Genomic DNA, 13,810 nt, shown 5'->3' on the forward strand with positions numbered 1-13,810 from the left:
ATTAGACCTACGCTGAGTTCCTAAATTAACAGCAGTTAATGATGCTCACTCATTGAATCACTTACGGACACTGGGTAGAGATGTAAGGGAATGAAAACCAGTCCTTAGCTTGACTTTTCACATGGCAATTTGATCTACACAGGAACAAACATTCTACTGCATCTCAAAGTATTATTCAGAATAAAAAAATAGTTTTTACTATTGTAAAAGTTCAGAAAGCTCAACACAGATGAAGATGTAAAAGGGATGGAAATTATTGCTTCAGCTGTACTTATTAGCTGATGCTTCACTTGACAACAATATTGGTTCCAATAGCTTAGAATGCCCCAAAATCGTTCAACTTTTTAACCTTCTCATCAGCCAAAAAACCCAGTCACTTTTCTTGTGAAAAAAAGCATATTTTATAACCTTAAAAAAAACTCATTGTCATCTTCGGGATATGCTCAGAGAAAGCAATTTAAAATCTGTCAGGTGACAACTGTGACAGCAGATGAAAGGATTATGAATCATGAATGGATATGGATCCATACTCAAGGATGAAGCATCCAAATGTTTTCACACAATGTCATTTGTAAGTTTTTTCATTACTCACTCCTTTGCAGCTCACAGGCCGCATCACAAACCAACAAGAGTCATATTATTATGGGTAAGATAAGCAATAGGAACTATGTGAAATATGTCCAAGTACCATCCTAGGATATTAAAAGTGTCTAGAAAGTTTTATTTCTTAGCATTCTTAATTTTCAGAAACTGGCTTGAAGTTTGCTCCCCTCACTTAAATGACCATGGAACTGCAAATGGCACATATACAGCATTTTACATAAAACTATGTAGGTGATATGTAAATCTGTTTCTCTTACTTATTTTGTTTTCATTTATTAAACTTCCTAAAATTAGTATTTATTTTTGGGCTATAGCACATAAACTGCCGTTAAAGTATAACCTGTACACTTTATTTGTTGCTCCAATTGCTTGTTTTCTATTTTGACATTGGTTTTGACATTGACAATAAAAGCATTTATAAAATAATTAAAAATTCCCATTTTACAAGTTAATTTTAAGTGGTTGCATTGAGTTTTAGACAGTAGAAAATGTACTCACGCATGTTTTTTCAAAATGCACGTTATCCAAAGGCCTATCAGACAAAACATGCTTATCCCAACTGGTATAGCAATAAAAAAGACATCTTCTTTATCTTTAGACAAAAACAAACAAAAACCAAAACACCAATTAGTCCACAGGTGTTTGTCATTTCTTCAGGTATTCCCTTAAGACAGTTAATTTTTAACATCCAAGTCACTCAATTAGCACAATTCTAAAGAGTTCTGTCAAAACTAGCCAAAATTACTCAGAATACTGTAGGATATCCATTGTATGATGAGTCAAAAGATGAGTATTTTGAATTCAACAAGCCACTGTTACTGAGCCAGAAAATCAGTTCACAATGAGACTTTGCAGGATGTTTCAGAGACAGATTTATCGCATTTAAAAATTTCCTTTACTTAATAGAATCACACAGTAATTTAGCTTGGAGGGGATATCTGTAAATCACTTCATGCAACATTTCAATTAGATCAGGCTGCTTAGGGCCATAACATGCCAACCTTTGAAAGGAGTCTAGGATGAAAACTACCACCTCTTGGTCACCTGTTATTTTACACTCACCTAAATCTGCTGGTCAGTGCCACTTCCACCAGTTACAAAAAGATAAATTGCAAATTAAGTTCAGGAGATAGATTTTAAATCCCAAAAAATACAGTTACTCTGACTGAAACATTGTACAAATTTCTGAGCTAGCTTCCATGTACCAGAGTACCAGAGGTATTTAGGAATGTACTGAGAACATTCTTCCAGAAGTTGAAATGAGGAAATGTCTGACCTTCTGCTCTGCTGTCACTGGCCACAACCTCTGCACTCATTTATTAGGTGCAACACAACGTGTGCTTACTGTAAATCTCTCAGATGGAAAAGTCTACTTTTTAATGAACCATCCCATCCCATAGCTGATAGCATACACACCACTGCTTCCACAAGCAACCATAGTACTCCACAGCTTTACTGACAAGAAAATAAAGATTTTTGGGGTTGACTTCCAATTATGAGCTCTTTTTTTAGTCTGTGAGATGGTTAGTGAAATTAAGTTGAATTCAACTACTGTTGCCAATTCTTCCTTGTTTTGTTCAACACTACTTAAAAAAGAAATAGAAGTTAACAAATGCCTAAACAAAAATGTCCTGTAATTCTTATTCCCACACCCATTTTTTGAAATAGTAATAACTAGCCTGGATTACTACTTACCCAATTTCAAAGTCTTGAAGGTTTTTGGCTCTCCAATGGTTCCACCAGCTCCGTTGCTTGCCATGATATTAACAGTATATTCTGTATTAGCCTGTAAAGACTTCAGTCTGTATTGCAGAACATCAGAGTTCACTGTTTCGTCTTTTTAGGAGAATATTTATGTCAGTAAACACACAAAAGACATGTTATATCAGGGAGCTGTACACTTATTTAGCAACTTCTACAATAATAGATCACAAACTATTTTAAAGGTAAGTTGAAATACAAAGCAATCTCACCAGTCCTTTTAAAGAGAAAAACGAAATCATTAAACTATCAACACTTCTTAAAAGTTTGAGGCAAAAACCTGAACCATTATGTATTTGCTTTTAAAAATAAATACAAATATTTTTTCTAGTATTAAAGATAGGTGAATTATGATCTTCTGCAGTTTATCACTGAAATCAGTGCTTTGAGAACTTTATTTCCTCAAAGCAGTTGGCCCAGAAATTAGGAACTTCAAATAGTTTCTGTAGCTTGTGAAATTCAACTATATTTCTACTACATGCAGTTAGACACGTATCATGCAAAAGAATGCCATCTATAAGCACTGGGATACCACCCCAACAAAGTCAAAGGAAAGCCAAAATCAACAGGTATTTTTTTTCCAAGTTTAAAAACGCTTTTATGAACAGAACTCAGTGTTTCCAATACATTGAAATTAGTGTAACATGCTTCATCTTTACATTTTTTTAAGCAGGGCATGTATCCTATCATCCCTATGCCTACTAACAATACCAAATGGATCTTCATATTAGAAATTACAGGCACTAAAATATTTTCTGGTGCATAAAGTCAAAGTCAACTCCTTTCATCAGTCAGTTCTGCCAAGAAACACCCAGGAAATAGTTATGCTGCAATATGCCCCAAGTTAAAATAAACTGACTTTCTCTTAAGGCTGGGAAAGTGAAGTTCTAGTGTTAAAAGGCCATCAGCAAAGTCACCTAGGCACACACCCCATGTTCTACTCTTATCAAGAACACATGACATCAGAGAAGCCTCAGAAAACATCAGTACAGCATGTTTTTCCATTTAAATTTAACTCCCTTGCATTGGTATTTACAACTAATTTTCTAAAGAAAATAATCTGAAGTCCTAAAAAGGACACAGCCTGCTTTACATTACAAGTAATATGGAGAAATACGGGCCTGTAACATGTCTCACGGATGACCCTACACAAAGCAGTCAGCATTAAATTACTCAGAAACCAACATGGTAGGAAAAATTACATGCAGAAGACTAAATGTGATAGAAATAATAAGCTTTCTCTTTCACATTTAAAAATTACCAGGAATACTCTTGCCCTGGGTCCGAATGGATATCCGTAAGAAACAAGCATCACAAGATTTTTAAGTTTGCAAACTTTGAAAAGAGATTGTATTAGGTGCCTGATAACAATGATGTCTAAAAAAGGGAGGAAAAAAACAAACTCTGAAGCACTGAATGATCCAACAGCATTCTTCATAAACTATACAGGAAGAAGAGTTTAGGTCACCCCAACATTTTTCATGAAAGCTTCTGCTGAGATTTAAACTAAATAAGTTTTGAACAGATACCATTACAATGCCAGATTGTTTGGACACTATTCCTGAGGTAGAGGTTAGGAATATGCTCAAATTTATGCTATCAGCCTCCAGACCAGAAAAGCAATGGCAAGCACAGAAAATCAAACACTTCTGAAGGAACTGATCTAAAAACTATGTCCAAAGAAACTATTTCTTTGCTGCTTCCTATTTTCTTCTATAAAATTATTATATATAAAATTTTATATATAAATATAAAATTGACAGTAAAAATATTTTAACAGAAAATTTCCACCATACTTTTCCAGAAACTGAAGGCAAATCCTTCCAAGGACATGCATGAAACTCACTGAACCCTCACGATCTGTGACTTTACATAGAATCTATGACTCTCCAATATACTTAACTCCTCTACTCCTGTCATGACCTTTGCCATTGACTTCAAAGGTGTGTCAAGATGGAAGAGAGACTGAAAATTTCATAACCCTGTTGAAAGCACTGTTGCTTAATGTATACTTACTCAATTCTTTTCCATCTTCGGGTTTATAGAATATCGTATAGTTAGTGATAAATCCGTTTCTTTTATCCTTTGGAATCTCATTCCACTTTATTGTAACTTCATTTTTCCCCACAAAGCCTGTATCAGCCAGAGGTCCTTCTGATGGCTCTACAGAGAAGCATTATAAGATAGGAAAAGTAGTAAAATAGTCAAGGTACCACAATGTTATCTGCCCCTGTTATTTCACATGTACCAGTAACATTAGGGGAAACATAAGCATGAGAAAATACGTAACCGCAGTGCTCTGACATAGTCCTTAACTTTTCTCACCCTCCTTAGTGTGGGAATTCTTCTGATTAAACTTCCCCTCATCTATTCTGGAATTTGCATAGTTCTAGGTGTTACTGTATTCAAATATCCTGAGATCATTAAAAGGTTCTATTGTTATAACATCAGAGAGAGATCAAAAGTATCCTTTGTGCACTCATGGGGGGACTCAGGTGCAAGGCCACTGCTGATGCAGGAGGTCTCTAGCTGAGCTGGGATTCAGATGACATCTCCAGCACCCCCAGCATCCTCAGCCTTGCCCGTCACACTAAAGAAAGCCTTTCTACTGACACAATACCACCCCAGACATATTCCTCATCACTTTGAAGAGTTCTCTGTGTTCCAGTTTAAAAAAAACACCTTACTTCCCTTTCTCTAACAACCTTGAGTGTTGTCACAGCTACCTATAACCAGGAAGGCACTCAAAACACATTCTAACTTTGCTAGTAATTATTACTCAAATAAAAAATACTCCATTGCCATCCCCCAGTAATTAATGCTCTTTAGTGGTGCACTGTAGTATGTCTGCATGCCCATTTACATAGACCTATTTATGCCCACACACAAATCAACATTTTCACATGGAATCTTAAAATTACTGGTAAGCTACATTCTTATAAATGGCTGTATAAATCACTGAATTCACATTAAACTTATACAAAAAAAGAAACTTTACCCCTTCCCCTGCAAAACACTACTTCATCCACAGTTTCTCTACAATTACAAATGTTGTGTCTTCTTATCATTTTTTATGTGCAGGACTGCAAATATTTTATTACATTATAAAATATAACAACAAAGTATTAAAAAAGTAAGCTTCTCAAACCATACATTTTATTTTATGAGTAGAGTTTACTCATATATTAAGACTGAAAAATGTAGTCAAGCATTAAAATCAAGTATAATTGTATATCTAAGTGAGCTGTAACACTGAAGAGATAGCTAGTTTAAAAAACTCTTTCATGTTTGGAGCTATACTCTTTCCAAGTGCGTTGTATACAATATGTAAACTTCACAAAAAATTAGTGGGTGTAAGCAGCAATGTACTTGTATCACAAGAGGAATACTTTCTTATAAACCAATTCTGTGGCTGAACAGAACAGAAATCAGGAACCCTGAAACCTAGGGGTTTTTCCACCATCTTCATCTCTCTTTCAAATAATCATAGTACCAAATCACTCAAAGATAATACATCCTGAGAAACAGACTACAACACATCTTTCATAACATGATTACTTTAAAATACCTACTTTTTTCTTGAGCATAGAATTGTGCGTAAGATGGAGCTGCTACATTATTTCCATAAAGAGGATACACTGAGATGTTATAGCATATAAACGGTTTAAAGTTTTCTGTGAAGGAAAGAAAAGAATATTTACATACAATCTCTGTGTGACATTAATACAATGAAAACAGACTAAATCACAAGGGAATTCTAAACATACAGTTACCGACTACTCAACTCTTTAGCAAGCACAATATGCAATTATTGACTTGAATGCTCATTACTGCCTTTAACACATTTTGTTAAAAGTAGTATTTGTAATAGCACATGGTTTCTGACTCATTTTTCACTAGAAATACTTTGAATGGGTAATAATACTCCAGTTTCATACAACTTCTCTACATGAATCCACTTGCTCATCTCGAAACAGTCTATGGTTTTGGAGAAAGTCTCTATCTTCAAATAACTGGTATGACATTACACTTAAAGGTAGTATTTTTGATTTCACATATCTTTATGTTTACTGCTCCACAAGAGACAGTTTTGTCTCATGCATCAAACAGATTAAAAAGCAGTGGGGTCCCAGCTCTTAACACTTAGGACCTGAGGGAATGGCAAGTAGCTGTGTCAGGGGAGATTTAGGCTGGATATCAGGAAAATGCTCTTCGCCCAGAGGGTGGCTGGGCACTGGATCAGGCTCTCCAGGGAAGTGGTCACAGCACCGAGACTGACAGAGTTCAAGAAGTGTTTGGACAATGCTCTCAGGCACATGGTGTAATTGCTGGGGTGTCCAGTGCAGGGCCAGGAGATGGACTTCAGTGATCCTTCTGGGCCACTTATAACTCAGAATATTCCATTATTCTATTATTTCTACACTGATTTTCCAGTTATGCCAACTGCAGATCTACTTTTAACCAGCCTGACTCAAGGGTACAATTGTCCCAAGTGAGATCTCTCCAGTAGAATTTTATGTTTCAAGACAGTTCAAGCTATGTAATCAACAGGGTTTGTACCCACTATTTACAACAGCTCCCATCGACCCTGAGAGGACGTATCTGTAGCTTTACATTCCCTGGCATGAAACTGGCTTCCTAGGTCACTCCTCTCAAGTTCTGCAGCTTGCGAATAATGGCTATCAACAGATCCCTGCATTATATCAGCTTTCTGCTGCTCTTTCAGTCCCTTACACCTATTGCAGTGCAGCAAGAGTTACGGTGGCCATCATATACACATTACCCCATCTGGTTTTAGCTAGGTTAATTTTCCTCCCAGTGGCTGCTGTGGGCCTGTGTTTTGGATTTGTGCTGAACACAGGGTTGCTAGTACAGAGTTATTTTTGCTATTGCTGAGCAGGGCTCACACAGAGCCAAGGCCTCTTCTGCTTCTCATACTGCCTCACTGGTGAGGGGGCTGGGGGTGCACGGGAGGTTGGGAGGAGACACAGCTGGGACAGGTGACCCCAACTGACCAGAGGGATGTTCCAGACCATGTGACATCACACTCAGCATATAAAATGGGGGAAGAAGAAGGAATGGGGGGACATTTGGAGTGATGGTGTGGGCCTTCCCAAGTCATTGCTACATGTGATGGGGCCCTGCTCTCCTGGAGATGGCTGAACACCTGCCTGCCCATGGGAAGCAGTGAATTAATTCCTTGTTTGCTTTGCCTGTGTGTGGGGCTTTTTTTTTCCCTATTACACTGTCTGAACCACAACCCACGAGTTCTCCTGCTTTTACCCTGCTGATTCTCTCCCTGATCTCACTCAGTAAGCGAGCAGCTGCCTAGGTTTGGCTGCTGGCTGGGGTTAAACCACAGCCATCCTTTTTGGGGAGCCAGGCAGGAGTCGAACCATTGAAATGACGACAGATTTGATTGGTATGTACTAGACTGAACTCATAGCTGTTAGTGCTGTTCAGCTAGTGTTAAGCAGGTTCCTGTGCTTGCTATGGGGCTCGCTTGCTTGACTGGATATTAGAGTCTAGTGCTAGTTAGTGGCTGCTTTTTGCTTTTGCTGTTTGCTGTAGTGATGCACTGCTTAACTGATTTGTGCCTGAGAACATTTTGATAACAGCCATGGGGATGTGCCTGGGCTGGCCAGGGCAGTGCTGCTGTTTCTGTGCTGATGTTCTCAACAGGCTGGAACTCCAGTGTGAACTTGAGTTGAAGGGACTGTGATGTGTGAATGAGTCCACAATGGAGAATCCACCTGAAGCCTGTGGAGGATCCCACACTGGAGCACGTGGAGAACGTGCCCTCACAGGGGAGCCACACTGGAGCAGTTTGTGAATAACTGCAGCCATGCCAGAGAAGTTCAGTGAGGACTGTCTCCTGTGGGTGGGAACCCATGCTGGAACAGGGGATGTAAAGATTCCTTTGCCACCTGTAGTGAAGATCATGGTGAAGCAGGCCATCCCCCTGCCGCCCATGGAGGACTATGATGTTCTCTCTCTAAAACACATGAAGGAGCATGACCTTCTCCCATATTCAAATTCTTTTTAGTTCTAGATTTCTCTGCTAAAAGAGTCACATCACTGACATCAGTCACAGGCCTCCCTACTGGGATAAGATCAAGCCATGGAACTGCTTTAACACAAAATTGGTAGCCTAATCTTATATGGGATCAAACACTACACCTTGTACACTGCATGAAAATTTGAAAGATTAAAAAAAGCTATTACATTACCTGCAGAGATTTCAGTAAAACATGCAATAATACTGTTATGTTTAAAATGGTCTGAGGAAAGCTACATGAGTTCATCCTTGTTTGTTCTTTCCAATCTACCTATAAATATATGTACATCTGTACATTGTTACAGCTGTAACTGATAAACATACTTTTGTTATTTTTCCACTTTGTAGAATTCGATACATATTGCCATGATCTACCAAAAGGGTCCATCTCTGATTCCTCATACCACTCAACCACGTATTTGGCTGGTTCTGGTTCAGAGGTTTTCCACTGCACAACCACTTCTTCATTTGTTGTAGAGGTTGTTACTGTTTCAATCACCTGAAAGGCTAAAAATTTAACAGAAAGTATCAGCAATTCTGTCTTCATAAACACCTGAAAAACACATACAGAATTCAAGAACCAGTCTCTCTTTTAGAATCCAAATTTCATAGTGTGTAAAATTTTATAAACCAAGTTACTACCAATTTTGCAGGTAGCTCATAAGCAATTTTGATTGAGATGACAAAGGTAATAGGAGAACAATAAGGCAAGTCAGCAAGGTCATGAATGACACTGAAGCAGAAGTGAACCATCAGCCTGCAGAATAGAAGTAATGAAAGTCTGAGTGAAAACCCAACCTGGCAAAGCAGAGGCAAAAAAGACCTGACAAAGCAGAGGTAAAAAAGAAATGTGTTTGGTGGGAGGAAAGCATATCACAGCATGGAAAAATCAGAAAAAATCTATGGTGAGATACAAAAGTGGATAGGGAGGTAGTAAGCAAACTCTAGCACAAAATTACATCAAATCTACGTATCCAGTCTTCTGATGAGAAATGAAATTTGATTGAGCAATTCCAGGGGAACATTAGCACTTACATCATGAACAAGTGATGTAGAGGTGATTCAAGTGTGTCAAATACAGTCTCTCTGCCAGATCATAGCAGGTAGCAGGATGTTGCAATGCAAGGCTCAAAGCAGTATCAGAATTAAACGAAAGAGCCAAAGAGCAACTCTTGTGCTAGAGCAGACCAGCTTCCTAACCCAGGCAGTGGGTGGGATGGGTACTCTGGGAATGCTTATGAAATAAGATTAAACACAAGGCTTCTCTCTCTGCTTCCACTAACACAACTTAGAGACTTCTATTTATCATATCTTTGAATTACGTTGTTAAATACTCTGCACTAGTACCCTGTGGTAACCAGGTATTATGAGCTAACAAAGGGAGCATTCCATAAATTTATTTGGGAGGTGCAAAGTTAGAGAAAAAACTAAACCAACCAAAAAACCCCTCAGAAAGTAATACAATAGAAATGCAGTAAGACATCATAAAGTATTCATATCTTAACAATTGTATCTCAAAACAAAACCCCCAACAATAATTGTCTGTAACAGTTACATGATGCATGATGGCAAAATATACATAGATACTTATGACAGAAGCCCTTAGCACAGTTTTGCTTCCACTATATCAGAACTTAAACAGATGTAATGAAAACCACTTTTTCATTAATGAGAAAAATATGACATTGAGAAATCTTACTTTTTTCATCAGTGGATGGAATCCTCAAAATGGCTTCAGGAGACTCTCCAGCAGAGTTACAGGCAGTGACAGATACTATATGTGCCTCTTCATTTAAAAGTAAAGTGATTTTCTTTTCAGTAGAGTTGTCTGTCCTTTTAAGAGCAGTCTTTTTTTCTGGAAAATACTGTATTTTGTAGCCTAGAATTCTCCCAGAAGGTGGAAAGCTTTTTAATGGCTGTTAAAAAAATATACAGTAGTAAGTGTTTCACAGTGTTATTTGGACAAGCCAAAACATACGCTGCATTAAAGGCCAAATTACAAAACTATCATACTGTATTTAGAAAAGCAAGGTATTTTCTTCAGGCCCATCTTTAGGACAGACAGCCATGGCAATTTCCTTGACAGATTTCAAAAGTCAAATACTGAGATTTGAAATGCAAAAAGCCTTTGGACACTTTGCTAGAAGATTAAAGTGAATTTAAACACAGCTTTGGTAAAATGGATTGTTTAAATGCAGTTTAAGGACTTTCAATGAGATTTTCCAGTGATCTGAACACAATTAAATGCTCCCTTTTCCACACAGATTACAAAACTCCATTCATTTACCATTCACTAAACAAAAGCCTTTTCAATTCTCATTTAGTTCAGTGAGGGTTTTTTTCTGGTAACAGCAAATGCCTCTAGCAGTTATGTGTCCTACAACACTAAAATACTTAAACACAGTATCAGCGACAGGATACCAATACAATTATCAATTCACAAAAACTGTATATACCTTCCACATAAGATGTACAGATCTATTTTGAGATGAGTGTGAAGGCTCAATTACTCTCCACAAATCCACTTTTCCTGAAGGAGCTATTTAAAAACAAAAACAAATAACTTGCAATTTGTTGCTGTATTAAAAAGACAGTCTAATACGGTGAAAACAATCAAAAGGTTTCAAACATAGAGTCTAAGAGAAACTTACTGAAAGTAAGTTTTCTGTAGTGCTATGCCCTTTTTTTCCTAATCCCTAATTTAGTTAATTTCATAAGTTTCCCGCTGCCCGCTTTTATTTGTTGTCCTAGAGTCTCCTAGAGGAGATTTTCTAGCCTTGTTTTATAACTGACATTTTAATTTCTCTACTTATAATTTATTTCATTGAACATATATGCTGCACTACTTTTCTGCTACTATCTTACTTTTCACTGTTAAATCTCCATCTACACTCTTAATTTTCCCTCTCTTCAGTCTGTCTATTCATGTTTTCTTCCTTAGCACTATGTTGCTTGAATCACTTTTCAAATCACCTGCACTACTTGCTCATCTTTCAGTTTATATTCAAACAAAATACACATGTTCTGTTTAAGCAACGGGATTCTAAATTCAATAGATTGATAATATGCTGAAACACAGTTTTTCCCTACTAAATCCTAATGCCTCAAAGTGTAACAGAAGAAAACTATTACAGGTAGGTAGCTTACCTTTTTCTTCTGTGCTTCCTTTTTTTTCTCCACTCCATCCACTCCAAAATGCTGACCCATTATTGACACACTGAATGGCAACAGAATAGTCTGTGGAGTCCCACAGACCTGTGAGATTACATGACCCTGTTTTATTTTCTAGATTCAGTGAGACATTGACAAATTTCTGAAAAAAGGTACATGAGCAAAAATTATTTGATAAAAAATTACATGCAGATATATGACTTATTTTCTTAAAAAACCACAAAAGATGCAGTTTTTGTGTATCCCACCTCACTCCTCTGAAACTCAAGATTGCTTGTTTTATACTTCATTTTTCTGTGTAGGACCTTTGTTCTTCCTGTAAAACTCCAGGGTTTGAAAAACTTTATTCCAAACTAGGTCTGTACTGACTGACCTGTGGCTTGAACAGTGCGCAGCTCACATGTGATTCTAGAGCAGCTGTGCACAGGAGCTGCTGGAAGAATGCAGATCCCACTGGTGGGAAGCAACTGGTTATTGTTAAAGCCATTACTACAATAATGTCCCACAAGACCATCCTGGGGGAAGCAGTGATTCAAGAAGTTTGTGAGTCAGCTGGGTACTTGTTTCCTGTCTTTTATATCTTTCCTGAGTTACAGGGCCTTCTTGCTTTTAGCCATCCAACAGTGTGGCTGTGGGCTTTCCCAAAGATTATCAGCATAGGATTAAAATGAAAAGGCAAATGAAAAGTCAAAATTCTGGTACCAAGAGGTAAAAAATAAGATGAAGCCTGTAAGTGGTGAAGGAAAACAGGCATATGAGAAATAAATGATGCGGTATCTTTTCAGAAAAGTAATGACAATGTGAGTCATTTCTTTGTCTTAAAAAGAATCTCACTCACTTCAACACTTAGAATAACAGGGCTAAAACACAGTGAAGACATTCTTGGCTTCCACCAGTTGAAACTTCCAATGAAAAATGCATCAGTCTATAACAATACAAAATGCAGACACCCACTCGTATGAACACCATAATGGGAAGTGCACTGCCTAATGTAACTGGAGATTTTAGTCTGATCTGATCTCAAGAAACTCACTGTCAAAAAATAGCTGCTTCTATGAGAATGAATTCAGGACTCTCCAAACCACTGTTGGTAACAGACTCTACAACAAACATACAATAAAAAGGGCTCCAAAACTATTACCAGCCTGTGTCAGAATCTGACACAGAACTGGGGACACCTCATATTAAGTTTTAGTTATTTGCCAAAGGGCAGTTACCAGTACTGCATTATAATTAGAAACTTAGTATATGCAAGTACAAAAACAGATCACTTGTTTTTCACTCAGTAAAAACAGTTCACACCAAACTATTTAGACTGGTTTGCTCAGATGACTTTAAAGGACAAGAAGATATTTGTCATTTGCTCAAACATTTTTTAGTTAGGTTTTTTTGGGGGTTGATGTTGGGGTTTTGTTTTGCATATATGTGCTGACAGAGAAACAGCTCCTATGTCTTTACTAATCATGGATAGCTACTGTTTTTTCCAGAATGTCTGTGGGAAAATGCAGGTGTGATCTGAGGAAGCAAATGGACACTGTATTTGATAGCAAAAAACCAGACAGGTGATTTCTAATGCAGGTGCTGAAAAACAGACACAATACACAATAAAGCTATAGACCTCCAAGAAGGTGAATGTTTTCAACATTTGGAAAGGACCTCATAGCATATAAGTGTCACAAGGACACCAGTGCCTTGACTCCGTGTGGGAAATGAAGTTGCAGGGAGCTCTCACAGAGAGCCCGCAGGTGCCGACAGAATACATAAACGACATTGTGCTTGAGCAGATAGAAACGGATACATGTTTCAATTTGCTGCCTTGGCAAAAACTGCCTGACTTAGAGCAATAAGCTTTTGCAAAACTAAAGCAAATGCAGTTTTGTAGTTTTGAAATAAATATTCCTTATACGAATAGAAATGTAGTAAAAATATACTTTATACAAGAAATAATAGTGATAAGTAAAAGAGTAAAGAGTTTTGAGTTTAATAATAAGTTTAATAATAAAGTTTCCTAGAAAGTTAAGATGTATTAGTGTAAGCTTGTGCAATAGGCTATAATAGCAATATGTTTATTGGTTAAGAAAGTACACATTGTGGCAAATTATACAGTGTTGATTGGTACAAATGTGTAGCAAGCTTTGTGGCATTTGCTTATTGGCTAAAAAAGTTATAAAAAGCCTTGTAGAGATAGTGAGGCGGGCTGCTGCTTCTTCAGCAAGC

At 37.4% G+C, this 13,810-nt stretch overlaps 1 protein-coding gene across 2 annotated transcripts in view; it reads right to left on the minus strand.

Moving 5' to 3' along the window:
* The window catches only part of IL31RA (interleukin 31 receptor A), a 42,223-nt gene that overhangs the window by 4,302 nt on the left and 24,111 nt on the right, over positions 1 to 13,810 (minus strand). For both annotated transcript variants that reach the window (XM_008643048.2, XM_017744161.1), the window contains 8 exons: positions 11,570 to 11,735; positions 10,879 to 10,961; positions 10,122 to 10,338; positions 8,747 to 8,929; positions 5,937 to 6,038; positions 4,381 to 4,527; positions 2,299 to 2,439; positions 1,102 to 1,195 (listed from right to left, as the gene is read on the minus strand). In XM_008643048.2, coding sequence (XP_008641270.1) covers positions 1,102 to 1,195; positions 2,299 to 2,439; positions 4,381 to 4,527; positions 5,937 to 6,038; positions 8,747 to 8,929; positions 10,122 to 10,338; positions 10,879 to 10,961; positions 11,570 to 11,735 — 1,133 coding nt within the window. The remainder of the gene's footprint in view (positions 1 to 1,101; positions 1,196 to 2,298; positions 2,440 to 4,380; positions 4,528 to 5,936; positions 6,039 to 8,746; positions 8,930 to 10,121; positions 10,339 to 10,878; positions 10,962 to 11,569; positions 11,736 to 13,810) is intronic.

Source organism: Corvus brachyrhynchos, unplaced genomic scaffold (genome assembly GCF_000691975.1).
Source record: "Corvus brachyrhynchos isolate BGI_N302 unplaced genomic scaffold, ASM69197v1 scaffold310, whole genome shotgun sequence".
In the NCBI taxonomy this organism is placed as follows: Eukaryota; Metazoa; Chordata; class Aves; order Passeriformes; family Corvidae; genus Corvus; species Corvus brachyrhynchos.